The 18,944-nt window shown below is 41.4% G+C and overlaps 1 protein-coding gene across 1 annotated transcript in view; it reads right to left on the reverse strand.

Moving 5' to 3' along the window:
• LOC126162645 (ATP-binding cassette sub-family C member 4-like) overlaps positions 1-18,944 on the reverse strand; it is a 335,428-nt gene that overhangs the window by 155,099 nt on the left and 161,385 nt on the right. Inside the window, exon 16 of the mRNA XM_049919282.1 lies at positions 15,921-16,129. Coding sequence (XP_049775239.1) covers positions 15,921-16,129 — 209 coding nt within the window. The remainder of the gene's footprint in view (positions 1-15,920; positions 16,130-18,944) is intronic.

An 18,944-nucleotide genomic window follows, 5' to 3' on the forward strand; every position in this document is an offset into this window, starting at 1 on the left:
AGTTTACCCCAGAGTTTAATCTATGTATCAATAAGGTAACAGGACGAGAATAGTGAGGTTTTGGAATCATTTGTTATCGAAAGAAATAATTACACAATACATACAAACCTAACATTCAGCCTGGAAGGACACAGCAATTTTAATGATATTTCTTTTCACACATTGCACTGTCCATCTACACAGCATAACTATGCAAAATACGTATGACTATCAGTAACAAAATACACCTGCTAGTGCCACTGTAATGAAAGAGAGCTGGTAGCTGCACCTAAGTTTTAGCGCGTCATATGCCTACACTGAAATACTGGAGAGTATGACAAAGAATGTTGAAAGGTAAGTGTTCCGTGAAGAGGAATGATCTGTGTTATGGTACCTGGTTATGGGAACTACACTTGTAGTATTTATGCCATTCATCCTCCATACGACAGTACTAGTAACTTCCCTTTTGAATATCGCTGCAATAGCTATTAACCACAAATAATTTTGTCTAATGCTCAAATAAAGTACACCTTTTCATAATGATGTCTGCCGACGTACACAACACAAATTGCTATCTTTTAAGAGGGACTTTTATTGATTGCCTAGCAGAGGCTAGTGAAAACTTTTTCCAGGTTACAAACCAAGGGAATATTCAATGTAATTTCTTCAATACTATGTGATGGAAGAGTAACTTATTTAGTCAAAGTTCACATAGAAAAATCGTTGTCTATGCGCGTACTCCTTCGCCACACACATTCAGTAATTGGCGGATATACATAACTTAATATAGCCGGCCACTACGATGTGCATTTCTGGCACTACTACGTAATTAGTAGAGGACATAATCATTTCTAATGTAATCCATCTCAGTTCGTATAGCGCCCAATAATATTTTTCCACTATCTTGGAAAACAGGGATTAAAAGTTTTTGTGTTCCACCGTTAAAGAGAGTATTGGTATTCGCGGTTGCAAGTTAAAGGAAGTAGTGCCGCTCTTGGGCGTCTTCGGGCGTACTCCTTCGCCACACACATTCAGTAATTGGCGGATATACATAACTTAATATAGCCGGCCACTACGATGTGCATTTCTGTATCCAACCTGGCTATGTACTAAAGGGAGCTGGGCTCGGAATCGTCCGATAGAGAGCACTACTTTAAGAAGAATAGAATCAGAATCGTAGTTAGAGTTGAAGTATTGAGTATCGCAACTTCACTAGTTCGGCATAGTCAAACACTAGTGTACTAAAGTCATTCACCCACATAGTGACAAATAACATGCCACGCCATCGCAGACAAAAACAAAACATAACTAAGCGTACGAAGGAGCGCACAGCTGCCTGACAGAGCGTCCTTGCTGGAGGCGCCAGAGGAGCGCATTCCGTTAGATACGCAGCCGCACGCACACATCAGTACACACTACGTCGAATGAATCACTGCGCCACATTTTGTCATTTATTACGTCATCTAATGAACCACACACGTCCTAGTTGATGAATTACACTACTACACGAAGTATCTTATACCGAACCAAACGTAAATTACATAAAACACACTAGTAAACGAAATTATTCCTACCTTATCTACAGCCTTGCAACTAATTCACACTCTTTTGCTGTCTGAAATGCAACCTTTGGCGTTCAACAAGCAAGTATGAGAATTACAGGATACACAACTGCCGTGATACGCCATGAAACGGGCTCTGCACTACTAGTGTAACTACGTCTCACATATACACATTTGCTGTCTTCTACGATGCAGATATTCATTTTCCTTAGCTAATGAAGAACACTATTAGCTTTCATACAAGTGATCATTATTGAAGGCTAACTCAGAGAATTATTCACTGTTTACATATGACACATCTATAAAATGATGTCTTACTGATCGCAACAGCGGCTCACCGAGCAGACGCCACAGGTAAGTCATGGATCGTCGAGATGTCGCCGTGGTGCTACAGTAGGTGCTCAGGTAAGTCTCTAGGATTAGGGAGATACATGATAGGAAGAGGATAGGGCATGACACACACCTACTGACAAAATAGAGGCAGAGTTAATGACTGCTGGTCTGCATAATTACTCATGCAAGTCTATACTTCGAGTCAAGCTCAATAGGGTATTCTTTCTTCACTAACGTTTTCCAGTCTGTGGCAATCTGGCAGCGGTCCCGCTAGATAGTGGATAGGAAGCGAGGATCTCGTCAATCCATTCATGCGCGTCACTAATTAAATGGTGAGACCCTCACGTATCCTCACAGCCGTCCTTATTCAGCATGGAATAGCATAACTATAGATAAAATATGCATACTTTACCATAACAGAGTAAGTGAATTTAAAGAAAGAACCGTTTATTAGAGAGTGTGGCAGGGGTTATAGGTGGTACAAAACAAGTGAGAGAATCTCATCATTTCACTGCCAAGATTTTATTACAATTTAACACCTCAATGAATTACATTTGACTCACATCACCACAGTCCCACTCGCTCCTATTTGCTATTACCGTCATTTACGCACTTTGTACCGATCCACCTTGCATTACAAGTAATGTTTTCACACACCCAGTAATGGATGTCCGTGGTATTCATAGCCATGGATCATGACAGTCTCCTTTCAAATGACGTAATTCGTCCGGAATTAAATGTCTTAAAGCCAACTCGTAGCAGATTGCACATCTATTAGTCCTGAGACGACTATACTGCCTTCCATTCGCTTTGCAATGCTTGCTCACTGATCTAAGTCATAAGCTAATTTATGCTGTGTGTTTCATTGTATTGTTTTGTATATTGTGCTGCTAACTGCATTATGCCTCATGACAGTTTATGATGTTGTATTTGTGCCTTTTTTGTCATTTTATGTTGTATACCTTCAGTTTGTATACGCAGGGAACACGGGGCCATGTCTCAACCCTCCCCCCCCCCCCCTTAAATTGTATTAAGGGATAGTTACTTACTATTATCTTTCCTTTATGAATCAAATAGCACCTAAGCCATGCCTGTCATTCTGCTATCTTGCATAACAAGGAGCGGCTCCGCGATAAAAACTAATACACCTGTTTGTCTGTGGGAATGTTTCGCTGCCACCGCAGCGATGGAAGACTATCTGACACAGTCACTGACGTGTCAGATTGATAGGTTGGACTCAGTAAATTATGGAAACTACTCAGGAATGGGCCCAAGTGCTACGTAGTAATTGGCCAAGGGTAAAGGAACGCCTGCTGAGTTGGCCTGAATCACAACTGGCTAGTTCAGCGAGAGACAGATTCGCATTCACAATGGACAACGAGTAATAGGGACAACTATTTCGTTGGCCCAGTTTTTTCACGCTACTGACAACACACTAGTCTCTGTGCTGCCGAATCGGTGGATACCTGCAGTCGCCTGTGATTACACTTAATTTTTTAAGCCCTCCCCTTTTATTACTTACTTACTGCCGAGCCCTCGGATCTATCCTGACTTTCTTCTTTTGTTGATGAGTATGCAGTGGTACTGTAAATTACTCCAACAATACCGGTCCTATCCGTCTTTCCAGCCATTTTTCTCATCGAGGTATCGCTCCTCCCTTGTTGCAGTGTCCATGTTTAAGCTATTCTACGACGATCTATTGTGAAGTGAGAATCGTGTCTCTGTTATCTAGCTAAGCGAAGAATCAGTGTCCTTCAACAGTAGGCGAAAACCTGCGTTGGAAATTTTTAAAGACGTAACCATGGGCATTACATGGTTGTTCCTAAGGAGAGCTTTGTCCCTCCCTTAAAGTACATAAATGCAATCATAGTATTCGCTTTTTCACTTTTTCTTGCTGCTCGTGACTTTTCAAGACACTAAACACAAGTGCGACGCGTAATTCGCGTCGTAGCAACGATACGATACGTACTTGGAAGAGCCACCACACAGTTTTTAGTGCCAACATAAATTATCTCTCAGCGTAACTCGCTAAACTAAGTACGCCAATACTCGGTCGTGTAAGAGGGAAGTTTTATTCCCCGCGCGTACTACTGCGAAGCAGTGCAGCGCGCAACACACGTGTGCGTGCGGGCACGAGCTGCCTGATCAGCAGACACGCGTATTACATAACGTCGTAGTAATGACGGGCGGTGTGTGCAAAGGGCAGGGACGTAATCGACGCGAGCTTATGAGTCGCGCTAACTGGGAATTCCTCGTTCATGGGGAACAATTGCAAGCCCCAATCCCTAGCACGAAGGAGGTTCAACGGGTTACCCCGACCTTTCGGCCTAGGAAGACACGCTGATTCCTTCAGTGTAGCGCGCGTGCGGCCCAGAACATCTAAGGGCATCACAGACCTGTTATTGCTCAATCTCGTGCGGCTAGAATCCTCCTGTCCCTCTAACAAGAAAAGTACAGCACGAAGGATGTCACGCGACTAGTTAACAGGCTAAGAACGGCCATGCACCACCACCCACCGAATCAAGAAAGAGCTATCAATCTGTCAATCCTGGTGAGGTTTCCCGCAGCCACGCGCGTACGTATTGTAACCGGTAAACTTTACTGTTCAGATACGCTTCACCTCTCAGAATCTTTATCCACAGAATGGACAGTAAGTCACTCTGAGCTTTAAAATGCTATACATTATTACAATGTTGATCCGCCTTTTCTTGTATTACAGTCATTACATACTGCATTATTTCGCTGCCTCCTTAGAACCCGAGTATTATGCCAGGTGTTGGCACATTTCTTCTCCAACAGTCACGTCAGCGAATCTCGAGTTTTCATAGGAGTAAAGAGCTGAAGTATCTGTCTTGTTAAGTTGCTGTTCCCAATTTGCCTGAAGCAATCGGGGTGTAGTAACCACTTCAGTCATGCTGTTAATTGCTTAATGTCTTGATATCATAACGAGTGTGGTCCTTGGTTGTTGCCAATGCTTCTCACGTAACCATCTCTCCGCAAATGCTTGCTATTTCATTCTTTTCTGCCATGCTCTGCCTCACTTTTACCTGATGCCGGGAAACATTTTGTTATCCTCGTAAATATGCACTGGTTTACTTAATCCACGAATCTCGACCACTCAATAACAGCAGTAGCAAGTCCTTCTTCAAGTTAGTTACTATTCAGCCCATCTGGCAATCGCAATCTTGTACACCAGAATCTCTTTCACGGCCGCTATCATCGGTTTTTCCTCTCGTTGCCTCTGGTGCTTCTATGATGGTGAAGTCCCATTTCGCTTTGGCAACCCATAGCGAAGAATAGCCACATATTGTCAAACATAGTGTATGAACTACACGTTATCGCTTCATGAACACCCGCACAACGTTCCTTACACATTCACAGACACCTCATCCACATGATACGTATACACAGTCATACGTACCCCACCCTGAAAGGGAGAGTATAAACTTTCCTACAGGAGATGTATTAAAAGGGTTCAGCTGCATTTGTTTTGTTTGCATTTCTGGCGGTTAAACCCTCTATCTGGTTATCGCTTTTGCATCTACTCACTTTATTTGGATAGAATTATTCGTTAAACACTTCTCACCGAGAGAACCTGTTACAGTTCGCACAGAAAACGCTTTCAAACATAGTGCGCAATGTGTTGTCTAGGGTAGCTGTAGCGATCTGAACAGTCACCCCGAAAATAAAAACTCCGTGGATAAAGGGCCTGCGGAATTTTCTGAAAATTGTTTTCACTTACGAAATGTAATTACCGCCATTATCTACCTGTGTGTAACCTTCTCTGTAAAGCAAACAAGCAGTCATGTACTGTATCGCAAGGTTAAGTGCTTCCATCAACACGCTTAACCGCTTGTCTGCATCTAGCGGCTAAGAAACCTTCCACCTCAACAGATTGACTCTCATTGATATCGCACCAATATTCTGGGTGAAGACCCATAAATATTTATATATAAAACAAAAACACACACAAATAACACGTAGGCGCTGCTCATCCCCTTTCAGTCACACTTCTTACATAGCCGCGGGCTTATTCCGCTGACTAATTCACTCAGTCAGCTTGTGAAATTGTCGTGTCAGTCTTCTACACGTGATCGCTGACTATAGGTACTTGTCAGCAATGCTGACAACCCTCTTTTGGCTACTTGCTATTGTATAAAGACCCGTGACCGCTCACTTATTGGCCAGTTCAGTATTAACAGTGAAGTTGCATCCGCCTCATCGGAACATACTACTCTCCGACTCCGTTGCACGGTAAATATTAACAAACACTATTACGCACTGCTGTGATATATTTTGTCGTCGTTACTACAGACAGTCGCACAGAGATATTCTCACGCCTTCTCTCTCTTCTGAATGCAGGACACTACTACACTCTGTCCTTTCATCGCCCACTTCGGCGATGTCACTCATAATCTATTGGAGTTGTTGAATAACTACCAGGAGAATATCGACCAGACATTACACCATGAGATGATGTACTTTATTGATTCTTTTTACTGGAGCTGTTAGTCTCCCACCCTTTAGTAATCATCTGTCATCGTCAGGCATCATGTTTGAACGTTTGAGCAACTTGCTATATACCCCCCATCAAGCGGTAAAACGTGCCGATATACAACTAACCTCCATTAAGGAAGAAGATCTAGCTTTACAACAACTTACCAATCGCCTATTAGCCTGTGAACCTTTACTTGAACAATCAGGGCAGACTTCCACCTTACGCACTCTGTAGGATTTAAAATAAGCACTGGTAAACACTCAAGAACAACTACGAAGCATCTTCGACACTGTGCCCCTAACTCGGGTTAAGAGAGCCTGGTTCAATGCCGGAGGTGCGATACTCAAAACTATCTTTGGTACCCCCGACCATGCTGACGCTAACCACTGGGACCAAACCCTTCGCCAAGTAACTTTTACTACTAACCAAAATCGGGACGTACTGGTCCACCAGCAATTACGCCTCACCCATATTGAAGACCGTTTATTAGCTGGTACTAGGCAAATTCGTGTCGTGGCAACTGACCTTGTACACCGCTACGAAACATTCAGGAATGTTATCCAACGGGACCTTGAGTTTTTACACCATACCATAACTAATGTGACCTACACTTTGGAGATAACGAGAGCGCTACAGATCTTACTATACAACACCCATGCTATTCAGTTACATATTAACACCTTCCATACTATTACTCTGCTAGGACTACAGCATAAGCTTAGCCCTACGTTAATGCCTGCAGAACTGTTCCTGCAAACTCTGGCTAATGTTTCGTTTCATCTGGCATCGCTAATGCAAATGCTTTACCCTGTATGGGAATCTTCGCTACCTCATTATTATGCGGCAGCTACAGTACATCTTGTGCGAACTTCTCAAGGACTGTGCGCACAGATTTCTCTACCCATCACATGCGCCAACTGCGAGTTTGAATGCTACCGATTACACACCTTTCCGGTTACTTGGGTTGCCCTACGAAAGCAAGTGACTTGGCAAACTAATGATATCTTACCTATTAGCAAAGATCGCCAAAGACATTCTGTCATGCAGCTGACTGACCTCCATCAGTGCCTTCACACTAATTACTATATGTGTTCAAACTAATCCATTCATACTGGAACTAAGGACTGCGAGGTGGCCTTGTTTTTAGAGGAAACAAAAAACCCCCTGTCCTCGTATGTCATCGACCTTGCGTGAGCCTTGGTTTAAACCAGTAGGGGATAGTTTATTATATTTTGTACCTAAAACATCTACAATTGCTTTAATATGCTATGACCATGTTTTCCTGTCTCGGACGTATCGCTTCTAGAAAACAGTGGATTACTGTTCAATATGTCCACCTGTGATTTAATAACACCTACTGTCAAACTGTCAGCACACCTAACACAAGTGGAAAGTTTGAGCCTCGGACCCCTTTTGCTTTATTTACCTAAGGTACCCGTGGTACTACCATCAACAGATAGTGTACCCAGGCTACCCAACGAGTCAGATGCTCGATTACTTCAGTCAATTGACGAATTACTAGCTCACGAAAAGGGCCAAATCGCCCTGGATCGAGCTGTTGCTCACATAGCTACCTGGCGGACACAGAAACAATTGCATACGGTACTCTGCCTAGTGCCCTGACTGTTCCAACCCTGATTCTCGCAGGAGCCATTCTCTGGTGCCTGTAGAGGAAAGGATATTGTAAGCACATTACGTCAATACAACCAACTGTCCCAGAGGCACTGCCCAAGGGTGAATTTCGACAAGAGTAATGTCAGGCATGGTCTACCACAGTGAAATACACTCTTTAACTGAAACTATGCTTGCATTGTCTAATGTTCATTTACTATTGTTATCAATGTATCTAATCATGTAAACTATTGGGAAAGATAGCTACTGTTCTAGCATTGGTATCAGGGAGTAGTGTAATTATCTTTTGGGGCCCAATATTTTGGGTAAAGATACTAGAGATGACCACTGAATGTAGGAAACTTTAGTTTATTTGCTACTGAAGCCTACCCCGGCAAACTTTACTGATACAATCCCTGGGGGAGTGTTTCAGTACCTGCCTAAAAAATAAGCAGCTGCCACAATGTCCCTCCTTCCCGCCGTCCCCACCTGAGGGAACGACAGTGTATCCGACGCTGCGCGGCGCCCTGTGCTGCCTCGCTCCCCGTCAGTGGCACATGGGCCACCCCATCACAGCGCCGCATCTGACCCAAAGACTCTCACTCTGTTTATTTTTCAATGATTGTCTATATTATATGTGGAAGATATATCATCAACAGTTAGAACTTTAACTCTATTGTGTTTAACCAACTGCAATCAGTGTCCCTACACAGAAGCAAATGCCTTTTATGTTACATTATGAACATGTTTTAACTTTCTATTATCTGTATATGAAGCAATTTTTTAAGTTGTTAGTGTTTCAATAAGTCTAATTATTATTTTGAAGCTATTAACCATAGAAAATACCTCTCAGTTTGAGAATTTCAATGTTTTATCTAATTATTTATTATCTTCATATACTGTTTATGTTAACTATGTTTGTCAATTGAATACTTTTATTTTGTGGAATTAACTAATTTGATACAATTACTACCTTCATATTTTAGTTTGTATTCTGAAACTGATTCCACTATGTAGCAACGAGTTTAACGTTTGCCAAACAGCACAAACAATTAAACAATTACACATTTCTAGAGGCGCCTGTAACCTTCAAAAGATCAGTGCTGATTCATTTCGGCCAGCATCTAACTTCTGCTACACCGAGTTTAGCGTTGCAAGTATATATGATTAACAGAATCTGTAATACTTCATTCCAGTGTTTTGTAAAACTTAGATTCACCCCACCCCCATTTTTGCAAATATTAACACACCCGACCAAGGGAGAAAATTGTTTTCTTTTGTCAACAAGCAACAACTAATTTTCACCATAAAACCTCGCTCCCGCGGAAGGGGAAGGAGATGTACAGGTGCCGACAGATTGAGTACAGGAGTCCTTTATTTTCAATAAAAGAAAAGGGAATTTTTTTTAGCGTGAGCTATGGATGGCAATGGATCTTCACAAACCTGTGCACGGGCCCTGGGTTGGCGACACATCAGATTTTTCCAGTATGTGCCGCTATCCCACGGCTTGTCCACGTGCTCGACGAACAAACAACCTTTCTGTTGACGGGGTGACGCTTAGGGAAGCGTCGCTTGCCTAGGCAGAGCTCCTACAGCAGCCAATCAGAAAGGTCCAGGAGATCACGTGTGAGCGCACACCGCGCCGAGCTGCGCGGACAAGGCATGGGGATCGCTTTCTTTTACTGACAGGCCCCCGACGAGATCAGACGCATTGGCCAGTTGCCTCCGTGTACTTTTCGAGCCCCGGCTCAATCTGTTTGTGCCTTAGGGCCGCTAAACTCACATCATGTACGCCGGCTAGGTCAATCAGTAAATGTTTTCTCAAGAAACGGGAGGCAGTTTGCCGACCGGAGTTGAAAAATTAACACTTGTTCTTTTTAGACCCCACTTCCACCTCAGCCACATCCTGACATGCACAACTATATGATAACGTCAGGACTTTGTAGTAGGCTGCCGTAAGTGATTGAAAATAAACATTCTGTGAAAAATTTTCTGTCGAGAGACAATGCTCGTTTCAGATGGACTATTCTAACCCGTTTCCATCAAGTAAAGAAAAATACGTACGGTGTGTCTATGCGTCCACCGGTCTAAGGTAAGAACCTTCGCGGGCATACCTGTCTGTATGACATCCAGGACTTGCGGTATGAGTGGCTGTGGAAGGAAAAAAAGAGAAGGGGTACGTGTCTTGAGTGCAGAAAAATAATTTCTGAAGATGACGATGTGCAGGAAAGTGGACTTTACATTTGTATGTCGACCACTGTATATCACAAAACGTAATCATTAATAGAAAGGACTAAACTAGCATCATGAAGAGCAACACTGCTATAAAGGTCGATGTGCGTTCCCTGAAGAAACAACGTTAAGGTTCTGATTTCCTTTATGAAAACAGGTTTAATACACGTTGCAGATATCGGCTTTTACACGAACTGAAAAGCATTTTCATGAAGATAATGCCCAATTAAGACAGTTGCTCATGAAAGACTGCTTTAAAGAATATGAGCTTTTCGTTTATGAGGATCATAAATGCTTTTATTACACTGGACTATTTCAGACCCAATGCAATTAATTGGTTGACAGTCGTATAGAAAAATTACTTTTACTCTATGCAGTTTCATAACGCTACGTATTTTCGATTTAATTTTATTAAAGCAGGTACATCCATTAAAACTTAAGTGCAAAACGGAGATATACGCTCATTTACCGGAACTTTTTTATTTACCCTGGCAAGACGAAATAAAAAAGACAGCAAATAAATTGTAATAACCCACTGTTTGCAACAGATCCGTCTTAGAAAGCACTGAAACTGAGTTATCGTTGAACTATTTCCGAACGGGTTAAATGAAGTCAGGATTATCAGATAACTGTTCCTAGATCGGGTTTGTGTTGATTCCGAATATGTAGGGCTGACGTAGGTAATCTGGTAGAATTTATAGAAACTAGAGACGTTTAGACTTTATGTGTTAAGATATTTTAGAATAGAGCGAGGGAGATACTCGAAGACTTTAAATGAGAATCACTAATTGAGTGGAGACATTGTTCTGGGGGAACATTGGTTGATAACTGTATTAAAAAATTGTTACTTTTACTCTATGTAGTCGATTTCATAACGCTATGCATTTTCAGCTTGGTTTTATTAAAGCGGATACATCCATTAAAACTTCGGTGCAACGCGAAGATTTACGCTCGCTTACTGAAATTGTAATTTATTTATTCATGTACCTTGGCAAAATAAAATAAAAAAGCTAACAAATATATTTTAATAATTCATTGTTTGCAATAGGTTACGTTTTAGGAAGCACTGAAAATGATTTATAGGTGAACTGTTTGTGAATGAGGTTCAATTAAGTCAGAATCGACAAATAACCGATAACCTGGACTGGGTCTCTATCGATTCCGAATATGTGGCGGTGACATAAATAATCTGGTAGAATTTATAGAAACAAGAGACTTTTGACTGGGTGTATTCAGGTTTTTGAGAACAGAGTGAGGGAGATGCTCGGAGAATTTAAATAGGAATCGTTGGTAGGTGCCGACACTGTTCCATGGGAACATTGTTTGTTAACCTCATTAACCTCAGGGAACCGGTGTCTGAGAAAGACTGTGCGGCAATGATATTATGCAGCCTTATGAGGAGGACATTAATGTTAGAGGTCGCGTCGACAACGAGGTCATTAGAGACGGAGCACGAGCTCGGATTATGGAAGACAGGAGAAGGAAAGCAGCCGTGCCCTTTTTGAAGGAACCATCCCGGCATTTGCCTTAAGCGATTCAAGAAAATCACGGAAAACCTAAATCAGGATGGCCGGATGCGGGTTTGAACCGTAATCTTCCCTAATGCGAGTCCAGTAAGCAAACACTGCGCTACCCGGCTCGGTTATACGGAGACATATAGTCATTACAGAGGAGCATAGTCATTTTTTCCTTTCTCAGTAGGTGAATATGATAGGATAGGAAATCACATTGTACAATACGTTCTATGTATTCGTAGAATTCTTTGCAAGGCTAAAATCAGCTTCCTCATTTATTATTAATTTTATCATCGAATTTCGATGCAAGTTGGCGAGACATTCTTCATTATTCTATTATGTCCCTGATAACTTCTTTTAACGTGAGGTTCCTTCAGTAATTAAACAAACTTACATAGTCAAGGCAACGCCTAATGAAAGGAAGTGAAATTTTGTGTTAGTTGGCCACCTTCCGAAGAGGATCACCTCGGTTAACATTCGCGTAAACACAGCGTGCAACGTCGTAGTTACGACTGTATGTCCGCTCAAAGATAAAACTTTTGAAGAACAGCGTTCTGTAATGCAACTGTTATTTTCAGAACGTGTACCATCGTCAGACATATTGTCTTACGAGCAAGAAGTACAGCAGTAGTTTCACAGACGACGCGAAATGTGGTTGCAAAAACGTAACCAATTCCGTAGCAGTATCGACGTCGTCCATGTAATCTCGTATTGGTTCACTTATTCAAACTGACTGTCATCTTACAGTTGAAAAAATGCTGAAAGATTTCGTGTAAGTAATATCCAACTTCATACGGCAAAAATGACGCTAGAAAATATTGACAAAAGTCTGTTGCGAGCCCTTATCTCATCTTTCTCACACCCCCTGACCTTGTTTCTGTGGGTTTTTGTATGTTTCGTCCAATGTAAAAAAAAAGTTGAGCCTGGCATCGAATGCGACGGCAACGAGAGGTAAAGAAAAAGTACAAAACTGGTCTCGAGATCAAGGAAAAAGTTCTTCGATGTGAGAATAAAAAGAGTCATAAGAAGATGGGGCAAGTGCATAGATGTTGCTGGGTATATGTGGAAAAATAGACATTATATTGATTTAATAAAACATTTTCACTTAACGCAACGTTGTTTTGGTATCAGAATGAGCAACTAAGTATGTTGTTAATTTATTAGTTACGGTTTCTATCAGAGTTGCATATAATATTTTTATTAGTGACTGGTTTCGAACATTTATATTCATTCTGAAACCATTACCTGAAATTTCCAATATTCGACTGTACATAATAGCCTACATTTGTTTTTACATCAGACCATTATAACAAATGTTATTTAACTTACTACAGTTGCCTTGGTGACTGTCAAATTTTTATGTATAAACATATAAAGGTGCATATAGAATTTTGTACCAATGTACCAAGGCAACCATAATAGAGTCTACTAATACTTTTTATACTAACCTGACGAAAAACGTAAATTCAAACATTACAAACGCAGGTAACGCTTTGAGAATGAACAGAAATGTTCGAAACTAGTCACTAAAAAAATCATATGCAAATTCTGATGGATACCCTAATTTTTTGTCTGTTTAACTACTGCACTACTCTCGTATTGCATCTGAGGCACAAGAGAGGTAGCTTTACTTCGCGGTGTCCTCTAGTAACGTTCCGCGCCTGTACACAAACGTCTTGTACTAGTAACAATCAAGAGTCATTCCAAGTGTTTAATATTCTACCAGTATAACACACATATCACGCCGTGTAGACGCCTCTCACGTGTATCTTAATTCGTGGACACTTCACAACTTTGGTTTTTACCATATTTCAAGAAAATCTCATACTGCATTGTCGACATAAGCTGAAACTGGATATAACAGCAATTGACGAATCTCCAATGTTAAGTTTTGTTTCCACTGAAATCAATGTGATGCTCGCTGAAAATGTGCCGGATGGGTAACTAGAGCTGCTCAGTGCCATGGCAGCCATCACTTCGCCGTCGCCTAGCGCGTTCGCTCGGCTGCTCCACTTACCTTACAGATAACCGGACGCTGTTACTAGTCGTCGCCGGCTCCTCGCTGCCCCTCGCTCTGTTACCGACTATTGCGTACTCGTGGTCGCTGCTGCCCATCTTCTTCTTTCTTCAGGTCCCTCATTATCTTATTCTAAGGCGCGTGTACCGCGTTGCGGGGTAGGAGGGACTAGAAACTGCTTCGTATCTAAAGACGGCGGGCTGCGTCTATCTAAAATCTCAAAGATCATCTACAACTCATCTAACGCTGAGTGGTTTGTATGCTAATCACGTCATGCATCCAGCAGAAATTATCTTATGTCGTGTCCAACAAGTGTTCTCGACGTTGTGGTCAACGTCTAGTCATGCTTCTTTCTATCCGCTACTAGTTGTAGAGACCGAACAGGAATTTTAGCTGTACGTGACTCACGAACTTCTGGATTCTCAGGTAAAGGACTATAAAACGTACGATTTCTTCATGGTCCTGTCCCAAGTCACGAATTCGCACGCCTAGCGTTTGCCAGCTCTCCACGAGGAGTTCGTGCGCACGCTAAGCACAAGAGACCAAGCGCGAGTGACGAGTCGTAGCGTGGGGCGCATAGCTCCCCTGAGCTGACAGAAAAAACAACGCACTCCCACGCGCCTGAGTTGTATACAGTGTGGGTTGGCGGCTGCTCCCCCCTCCATCCTCCAGCCCCTCTCCGCTCACAACCCTCTCTCCTCCCCCTCGCCCCTTTAGCCGCTCCTCGCTCGCCACCTTACCTCACCCCCTCCTCCCCCACCTACTGTCAAACAAACAGTTATCTATAGTGCTTCCGCCGAGGAGCCCTGACCGTCGTACCCGACCACCTAGAGCCTCTCCAGCAAAAGAAGGTCCGCTGTGTGACGGAACATTCCAGACTCGGTCCGGACGCAAGAGCCAGGCAGCTATTGCCGCTCCGTACAGATATCACCGAAAATGTGTTTCCTTGGAACAAATCGCCGCAAATCTCGTGAATTTACGTGACACATTTTCTCGAAGGAGTCATCACGCGTGCCAGACTCTCTTCGTCCGTGACCTTGGCAGCTGCTTGGGCATGGGGCAGAACGTAACTCGCAACTCTAGTGCAAGAAGTTCATGGCTCGAGCCTACTTGTAGCGGAAAGAAAATGGGACAACGACTTGCAACGAGAACTGCACGTATCATAAATAGGTTTCAATGTATGCATTATTTCATCATAATATTTTGACTAGTATTTTCTTCCCTCCTCTTTATTGCAAGCAGCGTAGTAACAGAAAAAGTCACATTTTTCGCACATTGAGCTTCTGCCTAGAGGCAGTACTTTTATTCGCTATATTCGTACTCAAATTATGAAGTTATTTCATGACTATTTGCAGAACATTCTTTGAGATGTGACGTAAGAATAACACTTCGCATTCCTGTGGCGTCGAACGAACCGCACAGGACTACAAGCATCGATTTCAGTCACTGTAAGCAATTAAAAGTAGTATGAGTAAACAATTGTTTTGTGTAATGCAGCTTCCATCTCTTCTATCCCTTACCAGATAAAAAAATCTGGACATCCAGATTTAAATTTCCAGAAACCGGTTAATAAGAATTCTAGGATTCATCCCTCGAAAGGACAAGGCCTACTTCCTTCCCCATCCTTGCCCTACATGTTGTGCTTCATCTTTAATGACCTTGTCGCCGACGAAACATTTAACCCTAATCTAAACAACAGGGGAGGGGGGGGGGGGGCGAAGTTTGCACACAAAATGATGAAGTGAGCAATTATTCGTTAATAAGTTCACGAAATTTAATTTCTTTTTGACACTTGATGACAGAAATGTTATTCCACGAAATCGTCGAATGATTTTATGAATGAATTTAATTCTATTATCCTTACTGCCCGTTTTAGTGAAAAATTTAGTATTTTTTTATAACGTAAAGATACACATGTGCAGTGTTCTGGCATTAACAGAAGTTTGAGTAAAAATATAATATGCCTCTTCTGCTCACTGTAAAACATTTTCTTTGGAGCTGTTCCGTCGTAGAACGTTAACCAACAGGTATATTTGGACAGCGCTTTCTAATCACAGAAACTGACTTCTGGGTGAACGCAATGAAACCGGTTCATATGGCGTGTGAAACAAATAGGAAAATTTGTCAAAGACCTTATAATTATTTATGTGATGTAATTATTTACGCTTACTTACCAATACGTCACCACATAGTCAGAACCGCTAGTTATAATTTGTGCGATGATTATCATGGAAGCGACAGAAAACAAAAGGCATAGCCCACCAGCAGAGCGGAAGTACTGGGACACCGTTTGCCATCGAAACTTGTCGTCCATCATTTTTTCACTATTGTCTTGTTCCGCTGGATCTTTGTGGATTTTCCCAGTTTCATCCATAATTAAGCTCTGCAAAAATAAAAAGAATTATATTTTTTATTTTATCCATATTTTGCAGCTTAAAACGTGACTGTATTCAAAACACTGGGTGTATGAATTAAACAACGCCTTCAGTCACAACTTTTTCGTGTTTTATTAACTACACGATGCATTTCGGACCCTGTGGGTCCATCGTCAGGTGTAATTTGTTTTAATACATGTTTTATTTCTTCTCCTGAATGAGGTGAGATGCATATTCCTGTCACGAAAAAGTTTAATCGTGGGTTATGAATTTCGTAAGTCGAACGCGGAAAATATGTGCAAAATAGTGGAAAATGAACAGTACAAACTTACTACACCTTCCAAGGAAAGTATTTTTAACGTTTTAGTACCGGCAAGCATTCTTTTCTCCGTCGCTTTAGTACATGTCACTTCATTCGAAATGTACGTTTGCACACACATGTTTATAAACACTTCACAGATGTTTTTGTACATGGTGTTGTCAAAGATGAATTTATTCGTAGTGCTAAAGATATAACTATTAAAAAATTGACATATGTAAGAAATAACTTGAGAATAGGTCTTTAAAATTACTGAACTAACTATGGCTTGCGAAATCTGTTTGTTCATTTAACATAATTCTGGTTTTTTATTTTGTGGAGGTATATCTCCAGTTGTTCTAACAGACTTAGCGTTTTACCATTGGCTTCGTTGTGTAGTATTACCAAATTGTTTTCTAGACTGTTGATGACATGTTTCGTTTCCAACATATGTTGTGCAATGACTGATTTTCCGAAATTATTGAGCTTGAAAGCATTTACATGTTCTTGAAAACGGGTCTCGAAGTTTCTGCCTGTTTTCCCTACATAGTATGCAGGACAACTGGGGTATGATACTTTGTACACTCCGCTGTTGTTGTATGTTTGTGTATTTGATTTTATGTAATGGATGAGTAGGTTTCCTAACTTATTATTGGTTGAGAATACAACTGTTGCATTTGTAGTTAATAAAACACGAAAAAGTTGTGACTGAAGGCGTAGTTTAATTCATACGTCCAGTGAACCTTGATAACCAGTGGCCAGGTTAATTGCCATAGGCAGAGCATTATTTAGCTGTAACACAGAGAGCAGCAATTGTGTGTGCAAGAAGCAACGAGAAATCTAAACTAGCACTGAGTCCTTGTTTTATTAAATCAACGTACATACATATTTGCGAAATGCGGTACTTCCTCATAGGATGACTTTTAGCGCGACTGAAAGTAATAACCCATTTCGTTTTAGCGTTACGCTCCACGTTACACACGAGACATTAACCGTTCTGTGCTGTAAGTGCGGATCGGTAGATATTTGGAATATATGTTTCGTCTGCAATCCTTAAGTAATGAGTTATATTCCACTGAACCTCACTGAAAACTGCCAGGTGTTAGCTTTGACACACTGTAAGACTGATTTATTGTCCCTAGAGCTTCCATTAATCTACTTGTTTGTTTTTACATTTGTTTCACCTGGAATGATTAGGGCGCCCTCTTTCATCTAATCAGACATCGTTATCGCGTCAGAATTAAAATTTGTAATGATAATAACAATAATAATAATGATATTAATAACAGTAATAATGGAGATATGTGTAGTACTGAATACGTGAAGAAGAAGTTGACTGGTCAGAGGAAAATCAGGAAATAATAGGATAAAGTCATCAGATGAAGGGAAGAAACCGGAAACAGTAATGTATCAGAAAAGTCTTGACAGTTACAGTGCGACAGAGATATTGATCTCCTAGAGGACAGGAAGATAACAGCCGGTAAGTTTTGAGAAGGAAGCTACGACGACAATGAAAGCTTCTTGAATGCAGAGTAGTTTTGGATATGATGCAGGTTACATGGTAATTTGTTCCACAATCGCAGGGTTGAAATGGAGAAGGAGACGGAGAAAGATTTAGTATTATGCAAAGGAACAGGCGATGCCGGACGTATCCGTTCTGGTACTACAGTTATGGAATGATGATAGAGATTTTACGCAAGAGGAGAAGTACTGAGGACGCCAGTGATCAAAAAACTGACGAGGTAAACAAAGGGTGTGAAACTCACGCCGCTTACCCGGTGGCATACAACGCAACTGAGTATAGTAAGGACTGATGTGATCAAACAATCTAATCTTGAGCACATATCTTACACAAGAGTGCATAGCTTGCTCGAGTCGTCCGGTATTTCCACTATTTACACCGTGATAAAATACAGGTTTGGAAGAAATAATGACTGGACTGATTCGAAGGGGAAATATTTTTCTGAATTTCCGGACTTAATGTAGGCAGGACAAGGATTTCCTGCAAATTTTTAGAATCATTGGGAGATTTGGTAAGCTTACTACTATTCAAATTGGGCTGTGGAATTTAAGAGAGTGGAGACTTCCTAACAGACTTTCGATAAAATATCATCCACACAATCACGAAGAGAGCATAGGCATACAACTGCGTGAACTATTGCTCAAACATGTTACGAGCTCATGCATCTATGTTACGGACAAGAAGGATATACAGAAGACTGGAAAAGAAAATGGAGGAACCGTGTAATGAAGATTAGTTTGGCTTTCGGAAAGTTACAAGCACCAGAAATGCAGGTTTAATGTTGCACTTCATAATGGAAGCAAGACTCAAGAAAAATCAAAACATCCTGTCGACTTAGAAATGACATTAGACCAGTATAAAATATTCGAAATTCAGCGTATAAAAGGAGTAAGCTATATGGAAATACGGGTAATATACAACATGTACAAGATCAAGAGGAACCGATAAGAACGGAAGACCAAGAACGAAGAGTTTGGATTAAAAAGGGGTTAAGACAGAAATG

This window comes from Schistocerca cancellata, chromosome 2, assembly GCF_023864275.1.
Source record: "Schistocerca cancellata isolate TAMUIC-IGC-003103 chromosome 2, iqSchCanc2.1, whole genome shotgun sequence".
Taxonomy (NCBI): domain Eukaryota; kingdom Metazoa; phylum Arthropoda; class Insecta; order Orthoptera; family Acrididae; genus Schistocerca; species Schistocerca cancellata.